Source organism: Tenrec ecaudatus, chromosome 7, assembly GCF_050624435.1.
Source record: "Tenrec ecaudatus isolate mTenEca1 chromosome 7, mTenEca1.hap1, whole genome shotgun sequence".
Classification (NCBI taxonomy): Eukaryota; Metazoa; Chordata; class Mammalia; order Afrosoricida; family Tenrecidae; genus Tenrec; species Tenrec ecaudatus.
Window position 1 is genome coordinate 76,074,366 of NC_134536.1, and position 26,141 is coordinate 76,100,506.

Here is a 26,141-nt window from a genome sequence, read left to right on the forward strand (position 1 = left end):
TCCCCGAGCCCCTAGGTGATACAAGTAGTTAACATGCTCAGATATGAACCAAAAGGTGCGGACTATCTAGCGGCACCTTGGTGACGGTTTTTTCCATAAAAATCTGCGTTTAAAACCCTGTGGCAGCCACTTCTACTGTGACACCCATGAGGTCATCATGCGTCACAAGACTGGGCCTGGGGGTACACAGACTGCCCGTGATTGCTTTGAATCCGTTCCAGTGTTCTTAACGGGAACCCTCGTTCATGATTCATTGTGACAGAAGTCTATGAGGGTGCTTCGAAACAGGCAGGGAAGGTTTACATTATCCTTAAATTCCCCTTTTCCACAGTGTTTTAAAGCTCTCTTGTATAGAAAGAATCAAAAAGTTTCCGAAGCTCCCTTGGATAGGCACTCTAACTCATGATCCAGAATCACAGCAAGTAAGACGTTCAAATTTTCCACCTTGTTTAAGAATTCCCTACCTTTGCTGATTCCGACCCCCAGGTTGGCCCATAAGGACAAGGGCAGGTTGAACTCTCCCCGAGAGACTTATGGCGAGACTAGTCAGGAGAAGTCAAGGAAAGACAATGGCATGAATGCGATGGTGGGTATGGGGCCGAAGTAAAAAAGGGTTGCCACAAAACCGCAGAAATCTTTATCGAACCAAAATAGCAAAGCGTGAAGCTGTTTTTTCTTGACATAGCGTCCCTCTGGCTCTGCACTTCTGAAGGGGAATGTTTCCATCTCTCACCCTCGCCCCGTAACATTCTGCACAAAGTGGCAGTGGGGATCCTCGGGGGACTCGTGTCCTCTGAGTTTGGGGAACAAAGAGAGATCTGGAGAGGCAAGAGGCTATCACAGGATGGGTGGGGCAATTCAAGAGCATCGTTTTTAGGATACAGGATCAAGTTTAGTAGCTGACTCAGCACCAGGATTTTGAAAGCAAGCTTGAGCTTCTTTCTACTCTTAAACATCGTCTCCTCCCATAGCAGCGGACACAAAGTCACTTCCCTGACCCACTTGAGCAGATGTCCAAGGAAACTTGAGCCACTCACCTGGATACAGGCCAGAGGCTCATTTGTCCAAATCGAATATCCTCCAACTAAATATATTCTCCCATTGTGGACAGCAACTCCTGATTCATTCTGGCCTAAAGTAAACAGAAGCAAATATGAATAAAACACATGTTTCCCTGCATGTTTGAATGAAAGCCCTTTGCCCCGCCTGTGGCACACTGTGTACTCAGCGGGTGTTGTGGGGCAGCTCATGCCCGCCTCCGAGGTCCCAGAGGGAAGCATGCACCACGACTTACCCCAGAAGGGGTCTGAGTGCCACGCCAGAACCAGGCCGCAACACTGATCGGCACATTGGTGAATACAGTATTACGTACAACCATAATAAATAAAGCATATACAAGTCTGTGGGGGGGAAATTCCATTATCTTTGCATTCCATTTCCCCATGAACTTTTTGAAGCCACCTCGTTTTATATTCCATTCATTTACAGTGGTGGCAAAACAGGTGTCTTTTAGCGATGCACAGAACCCCTTGTATCAGCGGCACCACAAAGTAAGGCTACAGCGCCAGGCAGCCAATCACACAGCCGCGCTCCGAGCGTGCCCCACATGAAGATAAGTGGCAGGCAAGACTGATGAAGTTACTACCCTTCCTTTCTTTTCATACATAAGGATTTGAGGACTATATTAAAGTTCTTCAGCTAGGGCTCGCCTAGATACTGTCCTCGCCACTCTCCCCCAGCCGCCCGTTTGAAAGGGACACAGAATAACTCACTCCCACAGATTCCTCCCCGGAGGCCATCGGAGAGCGAGGTCGTCTCGTTTTATTGATGGGCTGACACAGGATTGACTGGGGTGATAAAGAAACTGGATCCTGTAACAGGCAGAATCATGGGACAGGACAGGGCGGGGACCTCAGGCCGCGCTACAGCCACTTGGAGAGCGCTAAGCACTTGTAGGGAGCCTTCAACAATCATTCTGCGGAAGCAGAGCTCAACGTAATGCGTCCATTCTGTGTGTGTGGGGGGGGGGGTGTTAACCTGCCCCCAGCAGCAGCTGGCAGTGATTACGGGCTACTCCGCCTATTAAAATACCTTCCGAAGCTAAGCCAAGCCACCGTGTGAGGCTGTTTGTGATTTTCCTATGAGCAGAACAGCCCGGAGGGGTCTGCTCCCTGACCCCGTGCTGATACTGAGGCGAACGGACAGAGGGGTCCGGGACGTGTTCCGCTCCACGCAGCAGAGCCAGGGAAGAGGGGGGTCTCTGCTCCCTGTAGGATGTGGATAACCGTGAGCCCCCTGGGCTTCCCAGCCCGGTGTTGCCCTGCGGCCATGCTTGGATGTGAGGGCGCGGCATCGGCTGTGACTGGCGGTGCAGAGAGCTGCTGGGGGAGGGGTTAGATGTGAGGAGAATACAGTCGGAGACAGGATTTGACAGTGACAAACAGGATTTCAGAACTTGAGATACAGTCGGAGGCAGTGAGAAGTTCAAGACACTACTTTTGTGAGGGCTATGAACTCTTCCAGCCCGTCCTGCTCGTGCTACCAACCCAAGTTCCTATGGGACCCCAATTCGAGGGCTGGAAGCATCACCCAGGCACACGGATCAACTGCGTGTCAGGCCGTGGGAAACACGAGCAGCTCAGCTGACCGGCGAGTCGGTGTGAGACAACGTGCATCTTCCTGGTGAACAGGGACACGTCTGTACCCCATCACGGGTTTTAAATGGCTCACTTTGGGAAATTGGCCTTTCTTCCTCAGTGCCCTGGGTCAACTCAAACCACCAACTTTTTCCGTGAAGCATATATTTCTTTTCATTTTTTTAATAAATTATTTTATTGGGGACTCTTCCAGCTCTTATAACAATCCATACATCAATTGTATCAAGCACATTTGTACATATGTTGCCGTCATCTTTGTAAAAACATTTCCTTTCTACATGAGCCCTTGGGATCAGCTCCTTTTTCCCCTCCCTCTCCCACCCTCATGACCCCTTAATAAATTTTAATTATTTTTTTCATAACTTACACAGTCCACTGTCTCCTTTCAACCTTCTGTTGTTGGCCCCCCTGGATGGGTGGGGGACACATATACATCCACCGTTCTGATCTGTTCCCCCTTCTCCCCACACCCTTCCCGCACCCTCCTGGCATCACTACTCCCATTACTGTTCTTGAGGGGGTTTATCTGTCCTGGAATCCATGTGTCGAGAGCTCTTATCTGTACCAGTGTGCGTGCTCTGGTCTAGCCGGATTTGTCAGGTAGACCTGGGGTCATGAGGTTGGGGTGGGGGAGGAAGCATTAGAGAATTTGAGGAATGTTGTATGTTTCCTTGGTGCTGTACCGCCCTGGCTGGCTCGTCCCTTCCTTCTGAGAGGGATGTCTACTTGTCTACAGATGTGCTTGTAGTCTCCACTCCCACACCCCTCGTTCACATAGATATGATTGTTTGGGGTCTTCTGACGCCTGATACCTGATCCCATCAATTCCCTCTGATCACACAGGCTGGTGTGCTTCTTCTATGTGGGCTTTGTTGCTTCCCTGCTAGATGGAAAGTGTACATTTCTTAATATGGCTTATCTATCCATGTCTCTGTAATGCCCGGCCACTCCCCTGGTTACAAGGGTGAGCTATCTCAGAAGCAGAAACACAGAGGAACTCAGGCTCATCCAGGAAGAAGCGGCCCCACTGGAGCCCACGGAGATCCCTGTCTGAAGTGGTGGAGGCCAGAGGCACCAGAGGCTCCATGGCACAGAGACCAGAGGCCCGAGCCGAGGAGGCAGGCCGAGGCAAGGGGATCATGAGACAGAACAGAGGAGCAGCACTTCCGACGTCACTGTGAGGCAGGCTTCCTGGCAGCCAGAGGCTGAGGCTAAGGATCAGAGACAGGCTGCCTGCCGGTCGAGGAGAGGTGCTGCTGTGGGACAATGGCTGTATCTTGAATGTTTTCTAGCCCCGCCTGTTAACTTCCCGAGTAAACCCCCACAGGCATGCATATTGTCCCTGCGTTCTGTGCGGCCACTGCACTGAATTATGGAAGCCAGCAGAGAAAGACCGTGCAGTGGGAGCAACCAGGGACGTCAGAGTCGGGGAAAGGATGAAGGGTGGAGGTGTGCCTGACCGCTCTCTGCCCTGTGACAGCGGGCTGTGGGCTGGGATGGAGATGGACTTTCCTTCTCCCTTGTCAGAGCAGGTCAGATGCAGCCTCCGCACGCTTGATTCCGCAGCAGAGCACGGGCACCCTTGCCCGTCGCCCAGGGCCTCCTTTACTCCCAGAGACCTAGCACTTAGGAATGTGCTCACGAGGAGGAAAACAACCGCGAAAACAAGTCTGGTGAGTTCTTGACTCTTGGCTTTTCCTGTTTATAGAAGCAGAGTACTTGCCTGTCAACAGGTTGAAGTTACAACGTGTCCACTGGTCAGTGTCGATGTTGTAAGAATCTATATGTCGCACGAGAATCCGGTCGTTATTGTAGTCTAGGTCGTTGCCGCCGAGAACGTACAGCTTCCTTTGGACGGCAGCCATGGAGTGGTAGACCCTGCGCTGCAGCATAGGGCTGCGGCTGATCCATGCATTCTGAAAGCGAGAGCAAGGAGAATTCTGAGTGGGAGCCGCCATGAAGGACGCAGCAGTGGCCACCTCATGAGTCCAGGTGACGCTCACGCTTCTCCATGGCCATTCTTCCTGGAAGTTGGTCATATTCATGGAAAGGCACTGGTTTCTTCTCTGAGGGCAAGTGGAGAAGAGCGACATATTCTAACTGTATTTTGCGACTCACTACAAAGCATTTCCTCCTGCTTTGGGGTCCATTTTCCTGAGCAACTTGCGTCTTGTAAGAGGAATGTAAGAGAATACAGAGGTGTGCACAGGGGTTCTCTCACACTTCAGAAATCTTACTCAGGGGACTCACTCAAGAGTAAACGTATTGTGGACGAAAGCCGTTCACATTAAGTCCATTCCAATTCCTGAAAGCCCTCTACAGGGTTTCTATGGCTGTAAGTCTTTACATGAGCAGACAGCCTCATCCTTCGCCCTGGAGCATCTGGTGGGTTTGAACTGCTGACCTTAGAGCCAGCAGCCCAATGCCTAACCCACAGTGCCATGAGGGCTCCTCAGACTGTAATGTAGTAATTAAGAAAGTGAACTTTAGATGCAGATTGTCTGGTTTATACCTGGTGTGTGGCCTCTAGCAATTCACTTTGCCCTCTGTGCCTGTTTCCTGATCCAGAAATGGGGATACTCCCTACTGATGAGGCTGACGTGAAGAGTACATGGGATCATTCACACAACTCATTTAGAGGCACTTAATACGCCTCCCCTAAAAGCTACCTTTTAAAGGTGTTATTGTGGCGTTGTGGTTATGCGTTGGGTTGCTCACATGAAGGTCAGCAGTTCGAAACCACTAGGCGCTCCTAGGGAGACAGATGGGGCTTTCTACTCCGGGAAAGAGCTACAGTCTCTGAAATGCACAGGGGCGGTTCCCTCCGTCCTCCAGGGTGGCTATGCGTCGCACGGACTCGATGGCAGTGCATTTGGTTTGGTTTAATTGAGGATCATTGCTGGCCTATCCCAGGCTATCCTGATAAGCAAAGGGGCTGTTGTTGTTTTTCCTTTTTCCTAAAATGCACTTCCTTTGGTCACTGGAAGAGCCTGAAACTGGTTCAGTAACAAACCTTCCAACCTCAACTTCCTCCAACAGATTTGCAATCCCATCGTAGGAAAAGTGGTTTCTTGACCCACTTGCTGGTTTTGCTTGAAGGCCAAGGTTTATATGGTGCCTTTAGAGACTGGAGAAACCTTCACTATCTAGTTCCTGCTCACCGTCAACAGACCCCTTGTTAAGATGGCACGTAAGATGCACATTTAGATAAAATCAGATCTGACTTTAACTTTGACCTCAACTAAGTAATTGACAGGTAAACACATGCAAGCACTTCCTTTCTACATTGATGCAAAGCCCACCGAAAGAACCGAGTCCAGACTTTAAAATCTGGACTTTAACCAGAAAAACATGATGTTTTCAAGAAATAGAATTGTACTAGTTTACAAAGCATTAGGGAAAGAAGGAGGGGAAACACCCGTTCTATGAATGCTATTTCACTCACTGTAGGCCTATCTGCTAGCTGGTTCTAATGCCCCTTTTAAAGATGCCCCCAAATAAAAGGATCGCGTAGTTTGAAAAGTTGAATCTATCTGCTTCCCTTTTTTGGGAACGTGTCATCTTAAGAATTGCCTTGCAATCAAACATCACCTCTAGTAAAATAACAAAGTCTGTCTGTCAGACATCTAAGAGATGTCTGTCACAGGGTACACACAGGTGAATCTAACTCAAAACAATGATGAAGCATGTTTGGGGGGATTTTTTTTTTAAGGCGCTTTCAATGCGACAGCCCATTACAGTATCAGGAATCAATGTTTGCATTAGAAGGCCATTTTCTTGCCACCAGACTATGGACGCCATCTGGCTTGCAAAGCCGGCCTGCATCCCCTGATTCTGTCGTCAGCTTCCTTCCTTCACTGTGGTGCCTGCCAGGTGAGCCGCCACCCCACTGCAAAGGCAAAGACACAGAGGGGCCTGGTGGGTCGTTCCTAATAAGCGAGCGTGTGAATACTAATCAGTGGCGGGGCTGCCGAGGTCAGCGCAGTCGGCCTGCTGGCAGGTAGCGATGTGCTCGGCGGCAGATGGCAAGCATTATCGACTCTCCACAAAGGCCTGGAAGCGCAATCAGCACTAGGGCTGAGTGATAGAGTTATTGAGATTCCGAGCAAGATGCAAGCAGATGTGATGTTTGCCAGTACCCACTGTAAACAACATGCCCGCAGAATTTTTAGAAAGAGCATGTGTGTGCAAACACGAAAGAGAACTCGTGTGAGGGACAGCCTTCGACCTGTTTCATCATGTGTGCGCCAGGCTCCAGCATCTGCAGTTAATGCTCCCTCTCGGGACTGCTGACCCATGGCTGTGCGGTCCCTGACACCACGGCTTCTCCTGACACCGGGCACGTGTGCACAGGAATCAGGCAGGCCAGTTCAACACAGAGAATGCAGGTGGCCAGTCCTGACTCAGAATACCAAAAGCCAACCTGTGGTTTCAGGACTCAGGATGATAAATACGAAATGCCTCAAATCAAACCTATGGGGGATATTTTCAGAATCATGAAATGGCAAAACTCCACAGACACGTGCCAAGGTCATTGATGTTTTGGAGAAGGAAAGGAGAATAAAAATGTCCTCCTTTTAGGGGAAGAAATAAAAATCATGACACGTGCATGAGAAGCTGACTCACAAAGAGAGGCAGGCATCTTCCAAATGGTTCCCATTCAGAGAGAAGCTGATAAGGGGCAAGCAAACTCCAGCTCTTTGACTGCATCTGCATCTGTCTTGTCCTGTGCCCTGCTCTACCCTGGGGAGAGGGAAGCCTTTCCACAGGCACACTCCCTTTCTAGAATGACACACTTTTTAGAAGTACAAAGTCACGGGCAATCACGATCATTTCTTTGAAGGCTTCTAAACATGAGCAGTCATGGGAGCTGAGTTAGTTTATTGTGGCAACCTGACCTATAAACACATGTGGGGTTAACTGAAGGGCGGAGGGATAAATGGCTCAGTGAGCCTCGCCATTTGAGTTCTCAGGTCTCTTGCTTTGTGATGGTCGGACCAGGGTGCAGCTGCCTTTGCCAGTTCCCTGCTTCAGCTGGCAAGGCTCACTTCCTGCAAGACAACCCTGAGGAGAAGCTTCATGGACCTACCCTGATGCAGCCCTGGGTGCTGGAGCAGCTGTGTGGAGACCCCTGCCAGCACTGAGATGCTTACACACTCACTGACTCAGCTTTCCTCCTGCATTTGGTATCATTGCGCCTGTTTTGTGAGAAGGAGGAGCACTTTGTGGATTGGTGTCGGACATATGGGCTAATGTTGGACTTGTGGGCTTGGACAGCACTGGGTTGGGATGTTTTCTTGATGTGCACTTACCCTTTATATAAAACTCTCTCTTATACATGAGTTTCTGTGGATTTGTTTCTCTAATGTACCCAGACTCACACAAGAGCTTACATTTGCCAAGCTATTTCCCCTTGTTTTTTTACACTGAGCAAAACTGTGAGTTTGACACTGTGTTCAGCACAAAACTAGAGGAGTTGAAATTTTGTGAGTAAAAAAAAAGAAACCCACAGCAGCTTTTCCTCGCTCCTTTGAGGCTTGCTGAGAAGGATACCGAATGCTGCGGGCTGACAAGGCTTTCCAGTGACAGCGGGATACAGCAAACATCCCCCTCAAAGTCATACAGGGCTCTAAGATTAACTTACCTGGTCAGGTTCATACACCATGAGCCGGTTCTGATACTGGGCTGTGTTAGTTACTCCACCTGCAATGGATTAACATGTGTTCAAGCTTTTCACGAATAAGAGATAGGATATCCCAACATAAGAACAGAGAGGCAATTAAAGGAAAATCAGCTACTGCTGAGGATCTGTTTGTATACCCTCCTGATGAACCCATGCCATAATTAAGAAGTGCATTGTTAAAGCAGGTTCATTCTCAAGAAACAGTTCAGAAGCAATCCAGGTGAGAGCAAGCAACAAATAGACCGAGATTACCAAAAAGCTTCCACTTCTGGTGAAGTGTCCTGTGTGGCCAGAGAGGAATGAGGAGCTATGTGTTGGGGTGTGGGGGGGGGGGCGCGCACAGGGGAAGGGGAGGGGAGGAGTGCACTGTTGGTAAAAGGATGCAGCATAGTTAGACAAGTCTATGCAATTTATGCCAGCACCGAGGCATGTGGTAAACTCTTGTCCTTGTCTACACTGGCAGTCTATAACTCCAGCCTGCTGCAGACCAGCACTGCGTTAGCTTGATGTCCTGTTGGAGGAAGCAGATCTAAGAAAAGTCTTCAGTTATCAAAAGCGAACGTCAGCAGTGCAAGGGCCACGAACACCAGTCACACACATACACACACCCCCGCCAGTACTTGTTCATGAGCCCCCTGAAAAAGTGAACCAGGAAAATGAAATGTAATAACCTGAAGCTCGCTACAGTCAAGGTACCATCAACAAGAAACCAGTCTCCGAACCTTTGAGATGTTTCATGTGCTTTTCCTCCAGAACATCTTTGAGACCCATGTGTTGTTTGAAATAGCCCTGTCTGAGTCCGGATCCGCCGTGTTTCAAGCGCTCCCTAAGCAGAATGACTGCCACGTGGAGAGTACAGATCGAGCGTTCTCACAGCAGTTGCTTTAGCGTTGACTTTTTGAAATCTAGCAGCTTAGATCGGAGGACCGTGAGACCTCCTCCCTGACCAAACCAGGCCCCCTGGCATTCAGGCAGTTCTGACTCATTGAGACCCCACGGGGGTGTCTCTGAGACACATCTCTAAGAGAGTGGATCGCCTTACCTGCCTCCCGGGGACACTCTGGTTAGCAATCCACTGCCCGATGAATCCAGGCCACTAGGAGTTATTTGTGCGCATATTGCTTTTCTGCTTGGTTGGATTGAGGACTAAAAATCCTATATGTTATCAATTGGACTTTATTTTTTACCATCAGATGGAAAATTCCTTGAAAAAAATAGCAAATAAGACAAAACCATGCCAAGAAATAATAAATGCTTGGTAATAACATAAGAGAAACATGGGGACAAAAAATCTACCTTAAAAATATTGCCTTGTTCATAATTCCAGATCCTTCTGTACAATGAAAACTATTCTTATTGCAGTAAGTATCATGGAAAAGCATCTCATGTTGCAATAAAGATCTAAAATGGAAGTGGACTGAAAACCCCTCTTACTGGAATTCTTGGTCTTTAAAACACGAGTACTGTTACCAGACAAATGCTAGGTGTGGGCCACCACCATCAATTCCACAGCCAAGAGTCAAGTCAAGCTGAAATCCGGAGGATTAGTGCCTAATCCTCAATTGGGCTGTAATAATCTATCAATACTAATGGATACATAAAGGGAGGGAACCTGTCAGTACTCTCTCACTCAATCCCAGTGAAGAGATTATACATCTCTTGTAATTGACCATGGCTATTCTTAACTGGAGGGGTTTTTTATTCTCTCTGAAGCTTGCAACAATTTTCGGGATCAATGAAAGCTTTTTCTGTGGAGGGAATCTACAAAGAGCAGAGAGAAATGAGCTTCCTGCCCTCAAAGAAAGTCCTTTCGGGCTTACCGTTGGACGTTTCTTTTCAAAAAGGAAACCAAAGGAAGAGAGATTACACCTAAAACATCTGAACTTGCAATACCTACACAGAGTCCAGGCGTTCGTCAAGGCAAGTACTGGGGTAAGTACTTATAAGTACTCCCAAACTCCTCCTTCTCATCCGATTAAAATGGGATGTTCGCGAATTCTCTCTCAGCGTAGCTACACACGAATAATCAGATCTCTGGAGGGCTCACAAGTCTCTGGGAGGAAAGTGACAGCCAGGGGTTTTGCCCTGGGCCAGCACCGCCAGAGTGATGTCCAGCCTGCCCCTCCTCACGTCTCCAATGAGAGGCAGCAGAGAGTGAAGCCGCCCACCATTAGTTTACAGCTTCGAAGGCTGCCCTACATGTTTTAGAAATATGGCAGAGAATTAATATCCACTGCAGTAAACTATCTGTTTATGACACTATTGGAAAATATTTACACTACTAAATGTATCAGACTCTGCCGGTTATAGATTAAATGTACAACCAATAGATTCGAATGTAGCTATTACTTCCCCTCTCCCAAGCAGGGCTCGCAATTTATCTCTTTGCTCTTCAGAATTATTATTTACTGTCTTCCACAGATGTATCTATAATACATTTCCCCCCTTAACCTGCACTCAGTAATTCGATTTCCTCCCTGCACATACAAATTTCTATGCATGTCATACTGTTTAGAAGTGAGACATTGGGCTGCAAGTTGGGAGTCAAAAGTGCCAGTGAGTGGCTCGGTCGATTACTTTACGGATGTCAAACTCCAGGCGGTGCCCCCAACACCTAGAGCGGTCCCTTTTGCCAGGCGAGGACCGCACACGGAAACCTGACACACATGGGTGTGCTATGGCTTTTCCCTTTGAAATAATTCCCAAAGGAGCGTGGACACAAAACTCTTTCTTCTTGGAACAGAAAGACACGACAACACAACAGAACTAAAAACCCCACAAGCATCTGAGTTTGCAGCCCCCATTTCTGTAGCCGGGCGGCTCATCTGCAGAGCGTCAGCCTTGCATTCCGTGCACACGGCACTCCGCACTTTCAGATTAATCTGCTGAAATGAGATGCCGAGGATTTGCATACAGATTTGACTATACAAAAATAGACATGGAATTATTAACAGTCTCTCTGTGTTTGAATTTCTCCTAGACTGGAGTCCCCTTGCCAGCAGCAGTCTTGCTGGCGTGGGAAGTCGTCGTCATCCAGCTGATTTGCTGCTCTGGGTGACGGCACCCCATGCTGCGACACTGCCCCCTGCAATCACAGCACTTGCAAAGACAGATGCAGGCCTCGCTCTATCCAGTCTGTTTTATAGATTGGCAGTTTTGATCTCTCTTCCCCCACCCCAGGGAGGCGGGGGGTGGGGGGACAGGATGGGGGGATAATCTGCATCTTAACAGCTTTCTATAGATACATCTGTCATTAAATATGCCATCTCGGATCAGCATTCGTTTTTTAAAAATCCAAGTTTTCCCTAACTTTGAAGTGCCACAGTCAAAGCTAAGACTTCTCAGCCCAAATGGAAAATGAATAACCCTGTCTTATACTTTTGAACTGTGACTTCAAGATATACTGCCGCTTCCGCCAAAGTCAAATAAGTCTTTAAAAACTGCCAGAAGGAACGAGCGCTCACCGCCATGCTGCCGGCAGGGAGAGAAGCTTTCTATCATCCAGACAAGGGCAGAGCATTCTTCTTGAGCTCCTCTTTCTGTTCAACTCCCCACAGATGTTGTGACAAATGGAGATGCGCATGCCGGAGCGCTGATTACAGGTGACTGCCAGGCAAGCAGCCTTTGTCTTGACTCCCACAAAATTCTGCCACTCCCCCACTCCCAGGAAGCTCACGAGCAACAACTGGTTGGCCCTAGCAGGGCCTATACAGTTTAGAAAAATGACCCGCATTATATTTCCTTCAGAATGGATTGTCTGATGACTGCTAATTTTCTGTCCAAGGACAGGACATGCCTATGGAAAGGGGGGAAGAGCACGGCCATCACACCGAAGGGGTTGAAGCCAGCGTCACAGAACAGCATGTGGTAAGTTGCTGAGGAAAAACGAAACTTGCTGTCAACTCTCACCCAAGGCACTGACACCAGCCTGAAGGAGAAAACGCACGCCTCCTGAGAATGGAGAGGACCACACTGAACCCCTCAGGGAAGACAGGCGCCCCACAGGGGGGCAGGCCTGGATGCAAAGACCTGGTCGTCCCGCCCTCCTACAAAGGCCATTTCAGTGGGATTTCTGCCGTCAAAGCAGCGTGGAGAAAGCCTTCTCAGTCTCTGGAAATCTGAAAGGAAGCAGTGGTTTCCATAAAGAGTAGCACTGACTGTGTGTGGAATATTGAACTAATGGAATTTTGTGGTCTGAAATAGATTTTTTTTGTAACTCTTTTTATTTTATTAAATCATTTTATGGGGCCTCGTACAACTCATATCACAATCCATCCGTTGTGTCAAGCACATTTCCCATGATAGTGGTCATTAAAGAGCCCTGGGGGGTACTGCTAGGTAACTCTTGGACCAGTGGTTCAAACCCACCAGTTACTCGGCAAGAAAGATAAGGCTATCCTGCTCCCCTAAAGATTTCCAACGTGGGGCACCCTCTAGCGGGTTTCTATGAGTCAGCATCAACTCAATAGCAGGGGACTTGGGTGGGGTGTGAGTCAGTCCCAGAAGGAATACACCAGGATGCTGGCAGAAATGAGGATGGAGAGACTGGCTCGTGTACTTTGGACATGTCATCCGAAGACCATGGTGATCGGTAGAGGGTCAGCAAAAACAATGGAAAGCCCTGATTCCATGGGATCGGCTGACCCAACAGCCAAAGCCATGGGCTGGAACATCAGTTCATGAAGGGGCACAGACTGGGCTTTGACTCGGTCTGTTCTCCGCGTCAGGGTGAGTCAGACGACTTGAAGGCAACTGAGAAGAGCAGACTGCTTGTGACTGCTAGATCATTAATATGTAATCCTTTCAGAAAACAGCTATGTTCTGATCTAAACAAATACCCTGCAGATTAGCTCCGTATTATCACTAAGCTTACGTTACCTTTTAACTTTACATCGCCATTATTTACACTTTAGAAACCGCTGTAGCGCCACAAAACTGACCTTACTGTGTACCCTGAGCTCTGAAAAAGATTGCTTTAAGCAATTAAACCAGGGGGCTGAGCCTGTTGAGTCACAATTAATGAAGCAAAAAGACGGGAACAGACTTGAATTTTATGGGAGTGAAACAGAATGACAACTGGAATGGGGATAACGGATTCCAGGCTGGAGTGGGAGAATTGTAGGAGACACAGCGAGTCTTTCCAGGATCCTGATGTGGGAGTTTAGATTATTGCCAAGACCTTGAAAACAACAATTCCAGGCCGCTTAGGTAACCACCATTTTTGAGTGGAACACCACTGTTCCCAGCTTCGCCAGTCACGAAATTGGACTGCTACCCAATGCAGACGCTACCACTGCTTCCCAGAAGAAGGGCGAGCACACTAGCAGAGTGCTGACCCAGAATGCGTCCAGTCTGGTTATCATTGTAGCTCACCTACATTTTTTTAAAAGATCATTTTACTTGGGGTTCTTACAGCTCTTATAAAAATCCAAACATCAATGGTATCAAGCATATTTGTACATGTGTTGCCATCATCATTTCTAAACACTTACTTTTATTTGAACCCTTAGTGTCAGGTCCTCTTTTTTCCTTCCCTCCTGCCTTCCCATCCTCGTGACCGCTTGATAAAATGTATATTATAATTATTTTCACATCTTACACTGACCACTGTCTCCCATCCCCCACAGTTTCTGTTGTTTGTCCCCCGGGGTGGTGGGGTGGTGGTGTTCATGTATCAATCATTGCATTCGGTTCCCTATTCTCCCTCTAGCCTCCCCACCGTCCCCCTACACTCCTGGTATCGCTACTCCCATTTCTGTTCCAGAGGGGTTTATCTGACCTGGATTCCGTGTGTCATGAGCTCTATCTGTACCTGTGTCCAGTCTAGCCCACAGTGAAAAGCAGGACTGGGGTCATGATAGGGGCGGGTGAGGAAGCCTCAAGGAACCAGAGGAGTACAGTAGAGCCCCGGACCTTGATGCTAATCCCTTCAAGGAGAGTGAGATGCAATGCTGTCAAGTTCCAAATCATTTTTTCTCATAAGAAATAACTGAAAATGTATGAATCCATCCTCAACCACCCAGTCTTTGCCCTAACCTTGCCTTTTCATACAAAACATTACACAGAAATTTCAAAGTGAATAAATTCAGGGTTATATAATTTAAATAAGAAACACGCCATTTAAAAAGTTTTTAACAACTACATTATGGCCCATACCTTGAGACGGATGAGGATCTGGATCTGTGGACACGCATATGGAGAGGGGATCTGGAGAGAGTCATTGTTTGGAAGGGAATCCCCTTTCCATAAAAGCAACTGATTGGTGCTTTTCAGAAGCTTGTCCCTTCTTTTCCCTTTTTCACTAGGACCTGGCTGGCTTTCTCTTTAAAAAAAAAATCTGTCTAATATGGTCTGTTGTTGGGATTTCCTTAACTGTGTACTGAAAGGGTTTCCTAAATTATCATCAACAATATTGAAAACACCGTTAACCAGTTCCTTACCATGATGATTCCTTTCAAAAACCCGTGGATTTTCTCCCAGTGAAGCATCATTTCTTTGCTTTCTGAAGAAGCTGACTCCCTCTGAATGTCTCTCTGCAGCCGGCTCCTGAGCTGCACCTGCTGCTGCGCCTCGGGAAGTCCTGGAGGCCCTCCCTGTGTGTGAGCGCAGTGCTTGCTCTTCAGCCAGCTACTCCCAGCCGGCCAGTGCCATGCTCGGGAGCACTGCTGCATCCAGGCTTGTTTTTCAGAAGGTCAGCATGCAAGGTTCGAGCCTCAGCACACATAATAACCTCCGGAATACCAGCAGTTTGTTTCTCATTTCTCTGAACGAACAGCGGTTCTTCTCCTTCATCTGTTACAGGGGGCCTCTGATGTGTCGCACTTTAACCCCCCTTAGCAACATGAGCACGTGGCGGCGCCTCTTGATTCTTTAAAGGCACTTGTCGTGGATCTCGACAAATTAACCTGCGCTAAATCGGTCACATCAATGCCCCTTTCGTACTTTCCAAGAATCTCTTTTTTCAGTTCAATTGTGGTTCTTACCATTTCCCTTTTCTGCTTGTCTGCAATGGCTTTCTTAGGACCCATTTTAAAAAATCTAAAAACAGTACATAAAGCCACAAAATCTAAGAAAATTATAGCGAAACGCTTGGAACACATCCACAAAAAGTTTAAATAATGCATACTAACAACACCAGCTAAAGCCCAGTAAGTTACCAGGAACTGCTTTTGTTTACAAAAATCACAGCCATTTGGGTTGGATTCTGATGTTTTGTTCGAGCTCTGATGCAAAATTTTCTTGACATTTCACGTCGAAATTCCATTGTCGAGTACTGATGAGGTCTGTCGAGTACCGGGGTTCTACTGTATTGTGTGTGTCAATGGCACTGTATTGTGTCCTAGTTGACTCATCCTCTCCTTGTGACCCTCTGTCAGGGGATGCCCATTGTGTACAGATGGGTTTTGGGTCTCTGCTACAACCCACCTTGTTCTCAACGATATGTTTTGTTTGTTTTGCATCTTCTGGTGCCCATTACTCAATCACGTAATGATAGCACGGACTGGTGTGCTTCTTCCATGTGGGCGTGTTGCTTCTCTGCTAGATGGCCGCTTGTATCTTTTGATAGCCGGATACCACCAGCTTTCTTCACCACATTTGCTAGTACAGCTATTTTGTCTTCTGAGATCTCGTGCTGGGTGGGTGAGCTTCACAGACTGCCAGGTTTTAGAACAAAGTGTTCTTGCCTTGAGGCAGGGTTGGAGCACAGGCCCAAGCTCACCTACATTTTACAAATTCAGGTTCATTTTGATTTGCTTCTCAGCCATGATTGAAGCAGGAAGAACTGCTATGAAGTTGAATTAAAGACAATCAAAGGACGGGGAATCCTAAACAAATCATCAGGTACGATTGTTCTGAGTCTAATTTATTTCCAGCTCCATATGATTTTGAAGTTATTTCTTGTTCCAGTTTAAGCATCTATTTTTCATACCTCTTTTGAGATTTGTATGGTTTCATACTTCTTTTGAGATTGGTAGAAAAATTATGGTTTAAAAATTTGGAGACACAGTTTAAGTTCTAACTTTGCTGCATTCTCCCTATGTGATCTAGGGAAGCCATTTAACCTCTTTTAGCTTTATTTCCTGGGCAGTAATGTGGGGGGTAAGCAAGTCAGTTTAGGATTAAAGCTTTATTATTGTTGGAAAAACTAGGATATTTGCTTGCTTTCTTCTCTTCGAAACATTTAATTCTACTAAGCAAACAACTAAACTCATTGCCATCAAGTCAATTTTGACTCATAGTGACTTATAGGACAGGGTAGAACTGCCCTTGTGGGTTTCAAAGACTAGCTTTTTACAGGAGTAGAATAGCTCTTTTATGTTTGATTTCCATCTCAGTATAATCATACAGGGGTTTTGTTTAACCTCCTTCAGATGGGAGGTAGTGAAGTTGGAGGCAACAGTGGAGAAAAAGAAAAAGTAACGGCCAGAGGCAGCTAGTTCCTTGAATCTAATAATATTCAAATCAAAAAGGTTTAATTCCTTGTGGATATTCTAATTCACTAGGAACCATTTGGTGGACACGTCAAGTTGTCAAGCTCCAAATCTACCAGGGAAGTGGTTTCCTCCAGTGAGAGCTGCCTCCAGGGGTGACAGGCAGATGAGAATGCTCTCTCGTGTACTCACCCCCCAGGCATGGTTCTCCCTGGAGAAAACATGGAGCCCCTGTTCCCAACAAGCAGGAATCCCACATGCTGCGCTCCTTCCAGTGACTCCAAGGATCAACTATCTCGAATTCTCTACAGATTATAACAACAGTACAGAAATGTGTGGATTTTATGATTCTAAGCATAGGGTGGGCTTGCAAGGACTAACTTTTTTTTCACTTACTGATTCCCCCTCTGCTGTTTCTTGGATGCGGTTCCCAAAGCCACTGTCTTAGGCCTTCTTCCTAGTCCTGACCTTGCATAGTCTCAACAGATCTTATATGTCACCTGAATCCATCCATTTGAGTGGTGTAGCAGGTTACCCTCTGGGCTGCTTAGCACCAGGTCAGCAGTTCAAAGCCACCAGCTGCTTCTTGGGATAAAGATCAGGCTTTTTACTCCTGTAAAAAATGTGTGGTCTCATAACCCACGGGAAGGTCTTCTCCTCATGGAGCCACTGTGGATTGGAAAGTGGTCGATGGGGGCGTGGTGGCATCGTAGCTCTGTGTCGTATCAGGGTTCCAGACACCTGTGAGGCACGTGCAGCGTTCACCAGAGGCCCCCTTTTCTGCAGCTTCTTTCACCCCCTCTTCTTTCCCTTGGCTATTGACTGGCTTACTGCACTTTCATGCTTAGAAAACAACCCCCCGTCATCCTGGATTTCCACTGCTCACTTTTCTCTTTTCAGCCAAACCTCCTTCTGCCTTTCTGATGTTTCCTTTCCTGCTTTTGTCCTCTCTAAGCCCAAACGCTATTTATTTAATTTATAATGCAAAAACGGGCCTCTTGTATGGACTGAGCTATGAGAAGGCTCTAGAAAATTCACGGAAAACTTACATGATCTTTTATTTCCGTTTCCCCACAAACTTTTGGAAGCCTCGCATATGTATGTGCTTAGAAATAGTGCCATTCACCCTGTAGGTGGGAGTACCCTGAGAGGAAGGTAAAAATCGGAACGTTGTCAGTAAACTCAGCTCCGGGGAATGAAGTGTTAGCCAATAGCTTGTTTATTGGGAATAAGTAAGAGAGCCTTTTCTACACGTCTTGCATTCACCTGTGGTCTACACCCGCTGTTCTTCTTCCTCGCTCTCCAGTCATCTCTTAAACCATTCTTGTTTCCTCCATCCTCTGCCCTCTCTGAAAGCTGCAGGTAGCTCCTGATGACATGTCAGTGGAGACGTTTGGACCTTCACGTCTCTCAAGACCCGACCTTTGGTCCTCCCTCAGCACACATCTCTCACGTCAGTGTTTCTCAGCCCACTGCCCTTGGCTCCTCTCTGCAACACTCTACTCCGAATCTCGCTCTTGCCTGCTGCTCTCCCACACCCTCCGCAGGGCTTCCTCCTCCTTCGGAAGTGCCTTACTAAAACCAGCGGGCTTCCTGCAAAGTTCCTGGAAAAATATTATGAGTTTTCAATTCCATCTTCCCACACCCCCCCCCACACACACACTAAAAAGATAAAATACAAACTGAAGCCCTCTTCTATTTTCTCTTAGGAACAGAAGTTGGAGTTTCTGCTGGGAGTCTGAGGAGGGAGTTTTGAAAAAGTTAAGAAGTCTAGTTAGCAAAGGAGAGTGGCTGAGAAAACGGGCCCCTTCCCTTGGGTGCCGGGGCCAGAGCGCGCTCAGAGGGCAGCGTGTTGGGTAAGCCTTGGGAAGGGCCTCCACGCACTCATCTCCCACAACACCCCGGCTGGCCGGCACAGAAACCATCACTAGGTTCACCCAAACGTAAACTAAATCAAAGATAAGCACACTGCTGCCTGGTGTATTTCCACTCATAGAGACCCTGTGAGAAAGAGTACAACTTCTTAGGGTTTCTGAGGCTACAATACACCTTGGTGAGAACAGGAAACCTCATCTTTCTCCTGCAGAGCCAGAGTGGCTGGTGAGCTCAAACCACTGACCTTGCAGTTAGCAGTCGGACCTTTAACCCAATCCACTACCAGGGCTCCTTCACAAACCGACAGGGCGGGGTTATTGAGTGAGAAGACATAGGCTGAAAGCTTGGTTAGGCTGGAGGCTTTACCTCCTTTAGAGAAATCTTTCGTGCCTCCTGTAATTATCACTCTTTTTGTTGGCATTGTGTAGTGGTTACCCATTGGGCTTCTAACCACAAGATCGGCAGTTTGAAACCACCAGTTTCTCTAAGGGAGAAAAACGAGGTTTTCTACTTCTGAAAAGAGCTACAGTCTTGGAAACCCACAGGGGAAGTTCTGCCCTCCCCTGTAGGATTGTTATAACTTAGAATCAACCTGAGAGAAAAGGAGGGTGCTGTTGTGGGGTTGAGTTGCTAACTGCGAGGTCAGTGGTTCAAATCCAGTAGCCTCTCCACAGGAGAGAGAAAAAAGAGGAGACTGTCTGTTCCCATAAAGAGTTACCGTTTCAGAAACCCATTATAGGGTCATTGAAAAGTTGGAATCGACCCAAGTGTAGTGGGTTGGCTTTTGGCAGGGAGGGTATGCATTCATAAGAATCACAGGGAATCTTGTAGAAATAGATTCTAGTTCAATATATCTGAGATCGGAAACCTCACAGCAAGAGGTTCAACTGAAGTGAACCAGTTCACAGGCCTGGTGTTAAAGTACCAATCTGTAGCTCGTTTCTCGTTATTCCTATGCCAGTGGATAAAAATGAAAGGGTAAGTTATTCTGCAAAATGAGCATAGGATTAATTTTAGTCACACACACCCCCACACACGGTGTTTTTAGTAGTTTACAAACTGGACCTTAAAATCAGTCTCGTTGACAGTGTGTGTGTGTGTGTGTGTGTGTGTGTGTGTGTGTGTGTGTGTGAGAGAGAGAGAGAGAGAGAGAGAGAGAGAGGAGAGGGAGCATTACAGTGCACAAAACTGCAGTCTACTCAAGGATTAATTCACTTCAGGGCAGTCCTTTCCAAGTCAGAAAGGTGCGGAGCACTGCAAGAGGGTCACAATGTCACGTCCTTCTGCCTAGCCCAAGTGCTGCCATAGAGACCTCAGAGGCACAGTAGAACTTCCCCATGCGGCTTCTGGTCCGTAATCTTTATGGTAATCAGCTGCCAAATCGTTCTCCCTTGTTCTGTTAACGTTTGCGTGAGCAGCCAATGATCCCTCCCTCATCGCCATCGAGTTGAATCTGACTCATAGTAGAGCCTCTGAAATGGATAAAGTGCTGTTAACTGGACGGTCCACTGTTCGAACGAGCCATTCTGCAGGAGAGTGATGGGGCCGTCTCCTGTTTCGTATCAGTCTCTGTCCTAGAGGGTCGCTATGGATCCGAGTCAATTCAATCGCAATGAATTTAACATCATAAATTAAATGCTAATGGGTACAGGCACACAGCCTGATTTTCTGAATTCCTCTGCTCACCTCACTTTAAAACTACAGGCAGAGTTCATTGTGCCCTCACATCAAAATGGACACAGTGAGAGCAAGGGAGCCCCTGAGAACGTGCTAGAAACGCGGCCTCAGAACAGTTGTTCTCTATTGTGTGCAACAAGAAGCAGCCCGGGAAACCCACATTCTATAGCCCACACTGCCTTCACCTCGGGCAAAGCTGGAAACATGCCGAAGGATGCCAACGACCCCCCTCCCATCAATTAAATTGGAAACACTTGATTATTTGGTAAAGGATAAAGAATGGCCGGAACATTTCATCTCTTCCAGTAAATCACACCAACACTTCTAAATCAGTGATGATGGGTGTGAAATATACCTGTCTTTTTTTTAAAGGCCCCATTAGCAAATCTAGTCACCCCTCCCTCTCCATGGCTAGATTCACGATGGATTTATTATCAGCTGGGCCTGAGGAAAAAGGCAGACGACTAGATGTATTAGAACTGTCACCGATGATTTCCTCTTCCTTCCCATTAAAGGCAGGGCACTGTACATGGGAGAGTGAGCTTTCCCCTCTCGAGAGCAAGGTGGGGAGACAAACCCGAGAGCAATGGGATTGTCCTCATGAAGCACAGTTGACACGGGCAGCAGGCAGCAGCGCAAGTGCAGAACAAAGAAAACGTGTTTCCCAACGCAGCGGAGGAAATGCTACGTGACAGACAGCCTGATGTGTAATTCGCTGATGCAGTTCATAAAATGGGAACGGGAACATGTGAACCCACATCGAAAGGGAAGCCTCGTCGATGCTGGTCGGAGTGCAGACCTGCGCAGTCCACGGCGAGCTTCAGTGCTTTCTTAAGAAGACTTCGCTAAAGACGGTGCGAATGAGTCATCTCTTTTAAACTGTGCAAGGCAAGGGAGCTCCAGCAGTTCTTCAAATCTAGTTTCACAGCCCACCCCTACCCCACCCCCACCACACAAAAAGAATATTGACGAAAACATCGATGAGAAATTCATACAAGATTTAGAAAATGCAATGCAAAATGTAGGCATGCAGCCCATTAGCAATATATGAAACTAAATGAGTCCTTGGAAGGCCTGCAAACTGGGCGAGAATATAAACTGCACAGATTCCATGGATTCATCATTGCTCAGCTATCCAAGACAAGGCTCGATCTGTTTCCTCTACTAGCAAAGACGTGTTTGCAGCTAGCCTGAAATTTCTTCCCCAGGCTAACAGGCTATAATCCTACTAGTTATTTTCTCAGCTACATGTACAGGAAGCTTGGTGGCATAATGGTCACGTGCCTGGCTCCTAGCTGGAATGTCAGTGGTTCAAGCCCGCCAGCGGTGCCCAGAGAGAAGAGGCAGGTATCTGCTGCTACCAGGATGATAGTCGTGGGAGCCTGTGCAGAACCTCCACTCTACAGGGACACGACGAGTCGCAGGAGTGACAGCACACCCCGTAGCACGCCCTGCCTAGCGAAAGGGGAACGAGGCACCGTGTCACTGAGCTTGTAATTTAAATCCAGCTGTACCTAGTAATAGACACACTCCTATCTAATGTTTCTTTGGTATTCAGACCAGTAATTCCTGAATCTACCTCAGAAATCTTAGGCCTCTTCTTAAATCCTTTCATTAATTTCTACTGAACACCAAAACCCTGACCTGAGCTAGATCTCTTTGATGACCACCAATGAAATTTCCCATAATGGAGGCACAACCGGAGAAGCCAAGACCGTGATGATCTCTCTGGTGACTGAGGGCAGTGGCAGGACAATGGGTGAAGTCCAGATGGATTTACTTTAAACTAAAGGAAGAATGTTTCCAGAGTCCTAGTGTCCGTAGTTTGAACTCACTGTTTAAAAACGTGAGAAGCTCATTAAGGGAATCTGAGAAACCGTCACAGGTGTACCAAAAGTGATCGGTTCTTCTAATTACAAACATCTTGATGTGACTCTTTGGTATTCAGGTAATTTGATTCTTCACTTTCTCTTTAGCTCAGAAATTTAAAGGTTCTATTTGAATTTATCAAATGCGTCTCCACCCAACTGAGATGAGATGCCACTTTCTTCCCTGACGAAGCCCAATTTTTAAAGGAGGCCTTGATCAGTCTTAGGAAGGGACACACAGGTTGGGCATGCGGTGTTGGTAACCTATGGTAACAAGTTTTCTCCTACACCAGTGAGAAGGTAGCCAAAGGTTTCAAAGATTCTGAACACTCCGTCACTCAGTCTTCAATCTATCAATGGGAAATCATGATTACTTATTGACTTGGCCACATGACTTTATTGACTTTGCACACAACAGGCATCCAATAAAGGCTTAATGACCTGACTTTAACGAAGATTGGAGCCCTGCTCCATTTCGACACTGACTTGTAGAATTACCTTTACTCATTTGTTTGGTAACACTATACCTGAATTTACTAACATTTGAATATATTCAGGAGTCTTTGATCCCATGTCACGTGGGCATGAGATGAGGAGAGCATATCCTACCAATGAAAGACGGAAGGCTTTCAAAAACCGCCACTAACAATGTGATGGTCAGAGCTAAATAAGACCACCTATCAAGCTTTCTTACTCAGAGCCAAACCCTAAATCTGATCAAGCATCTAATCGATTTACCAACGTTCAGGAATACGGAACATTTCATGAGGCACAGGGACTCTGGAGAACAAAGCAACAGACCACCGCAGGGAAAAAGAGAAGAAGTAGGCCCGACAGGGAGCTGGTGGGTACATCCAACTATGGCGGCGTGTGGACTTCACTGAGGTTCCAGCTTGAATCCTTAAGATCATGAAACAGCTGACTATACTTGAACACTGGATTGATACTTGAAAATAGAAACTATTATGAATGTATCTTCAACTCAGAGTGTATTATACATTTTAAATGAATCTTTGCCTAAGGAGATGGTATGTCTAGGATTTGCTTTGAAATCACCTGGGATGGGGATGGAGTGTATGGCCGTGTGAGTCATAAGACCGGCCAGGAGTGGTTAACAGTGGAAAACTAGTCTTGACTTTTTTTATAATAGTAATTATAATACACTTTTTAAAAGAGACAAAGGTAAAAACACTATCTGCAAGGGAGCTGTCAAACTGCACTGCCAGAGAATCGGTAAGAAGGGGAAAGCATGCAGGAGTGAAGGATTGGCATGGCATGAGTTACTGCAATTCACAGACACCACACGCACTGTACGTTAGACAAAGGCGTCAATCCCTCCCCACCCTGCTGGTAGCTGGACTTTTACTTTCCCTGGCCTGTCTTGGACAAATGGCTCCTGGGCAGGCAGCCGAAGACGGAAGACAAAGCAAAGGACCTGCCTGAGTCACCCACTGGGCAGGAGGATCCCTGAGTCATCAAGAGCCAGTCATCTACACAAGAGATGGTTTGACAGGAAAAGAGGTGTCATGGGACATTAATTTTCATCTTGAACTTTTACTCCACTAATCCCTCATAGCAGGTCATCGAAAGGTCAATTGCTCCCAATTACACTGCTCTCTATAGAGCAGGCGCTCAATAAATGAATGTTAATCCGTTCAAATGCCATCGGGGGCTCGATCACTCGATTACACGGGCCACGTTACCGAAGCCTGACTTTTAAACGCGTGTTAGTTTTCATTGGATACCGCCAACGCAGGAAGTGTGCTCTACCTGATATCCAAAGAAGTCCATCGGCCACACAGCCAGCGTGACAGGAAAGGGAGCGGTCAAAGGGCTGCACGAACGTCCACTTGTTCCTCTTGGGGCAGTAGCGCTCCACGGTGGGCAGAACCTGACGCAGCTCGTTCCGACCCCCGACGGCATAGAGGCACTCGGCCGTGGCGCCCAGCACGAAGTGCTCGCGGCAGTTTTTCATGGGCGCGATCTCTGCCCAGGAATTGCTGCGGGGGTCAAAGCGGCAGGCCGTCCGCACGGCACACGTCCGGCCGCTGGCGTGCTCCACCTCTCCGCCCGCCACGAACAGAAAGTCCCCCATGACGGCCACACAGTGGTGGCTCCTCCCCACGGGCATGGGGGCCAGCTCGCTCCAGTTGGCGATGGCGGCTATGAGAGCGGTCTCCTGGTCCACAGGATTGAAGTACCGGAGCTCCTTGACCTTGCAGATCTCTCGCTTCTTCCCGCCGATGATGTACAGCGTGTCGGACTGGAAGCGCGGCTTGGTCCTGCCCGTCTGCCACACGGGCTGCGCGTAGATGCTCTGGTGGTACTCCAGCGCCTCGTTGACAAGCGCCGTGGCCGTCTCGCTGGCTTGGACCAGCGGGTGCGACAGGGCGACCGTGTGGAGTGTGTCCACGTCCATGAGGCCAAAGCGGATGTACTGCAGGAGTTCGTCCATGTGCTGGTAGTGGCAGCTGTGTTCCAACCACCGCACGGCTAGCTGCAACAGAGGGAAGGCAGATGAGAAGGACAAAAGAAAGCGAAAGCACGCGGCCAGATCCGCGGCACAGCGCTAAGGCACCATGCTGCTCCCAGATACTTAGTAGTGCGATCCCCCCTTTCAGAGAGTGTAACACAAGAAACTTGATACTCGAGGAAGGGTTGTTTTCTCTTACCTGAGTGTAGATAGATAGGTAGGTAGGTAGATAGGTAGATAGATAGATAGATAGATAGATAGATAGATAGATAGATAGATAGATAGATAGATAGATAGATAGATAGTGTAACACAAGAAACTTGATACTCGATGAAGGGTTGTTTTCTCTTACCTGAGTGTAGATAGATAGATAGATAGATAGATAGATAGATAGATAATAGATAGATAGATAGATAGAGGTACAGCTATTGTTAAAGAGTTTATGAACAATATTAAGTAGCACTGATGGGGGATTTATTATGCACCGTTTGGGGTGCATATTCGTTGCTTTCAAAGACTGATGATCCACACTGTGGCTGGCTGCCTGTGCTCCTGGCGTATGCCACCAATACGAAATATCAACCAAGAGCACTGTCATCACATCTCAAATAATACATGTCAACCCAGAATCATGGCGCAGCATCAATACAAATAACACCAGAAAATATGTGATCACCTGAGACCACAGGGAGTACTTGAGAGAAAATCAATATGACACTAGTAGAATGGTTTTGAAACAATAAAGGACTCTCTTCCCATCCCTTTGCTAACACGGCCGTCAGACAACCAGAGAAGAAACAGTAAGATTACACCTATCAATTATCTTTTCTTTCCTCAATTAGTTTCCATCTTGTCTCCGGCTGTTGTTTGCAAATATAAGATGCTGGCAATTTGCTAGAGCTGTTTTCACAAAACTGGGCTGGAGAGAAGATATCTTGGCATTCTGGATACAACAACAGAGTGCATCCTAAACCTTTGGTTTCCACTCTAGAACTCTTTCAGGAAGGAAAGGCAGTCAGATAAGATCTTTTGGCTACAGATGCGCTGCTTACAACTAAAGGAGACACACAAGAGCATGAACAACAAAAACTGAACAAGAATTTTAAAATAAGCAGCATTGACAATACCCCCAAATCCATATTGTGGGGCACCTGCAATAATTTAATTAATCTGACTTAGTCTTTCACTTTTATAAACCTGTCTACACATCAGTATAAAGAAGTACATCTAATATCCCATCAAGTTATTTGATATGAATTATTCGCTGTGTGTTCTCATTTTTAACAAGCAGGGGACTTTTGTCTATTTTATATCATTTTTTCATGTTTTCAAATGAAAACGAGAAGCTAACTCCAATTGGAAACCAGTATCCACTAGTTCTCCTCCTAAGGATATGAGTTATTCTTGGCAACGCCTACGTTAAATTAGATTTCCCGGACAACATAAATGTGGATCTGAGGGAATGAACATAGAAAA

At 47.1% G+C, this 26,141-nt stretch overlaps 1 protein-coding gene across 1 annotated transcript in view; it reads right to left on the reverse strand.

Annotated features, from left to right (window-relative positions):
• Positions 1-26,141, reverse strand: part of KLHL32 (kelch like family member 32) — a 172,833-nt gene that overhangs the window by 5,962 nt on the left and 140,730 nt on the right. Inside the window, exons 5-8 of the mRNA XM_075554015.1 lie at positions 23,963-24,689; positions 8,302-8,360; positions 4,381-4,573; positions 1,038-1,132 (exon numbers count right to left, since the gene is read on the reverse strand). Of these exons, the coding sequence (XP_075410130.1) occupies positions 1,038-1,132; positions 4,381-4,573; positions 8,302-8,360; positions 23,963-24,689 (1,074 nt within the window). The remainder of the gene's footprint in view (positions 1-1,037; positions 1,133-4,380; positions 4,574-8,301; positions 8,361-23,962; positions 24,690-26,141) is intronic.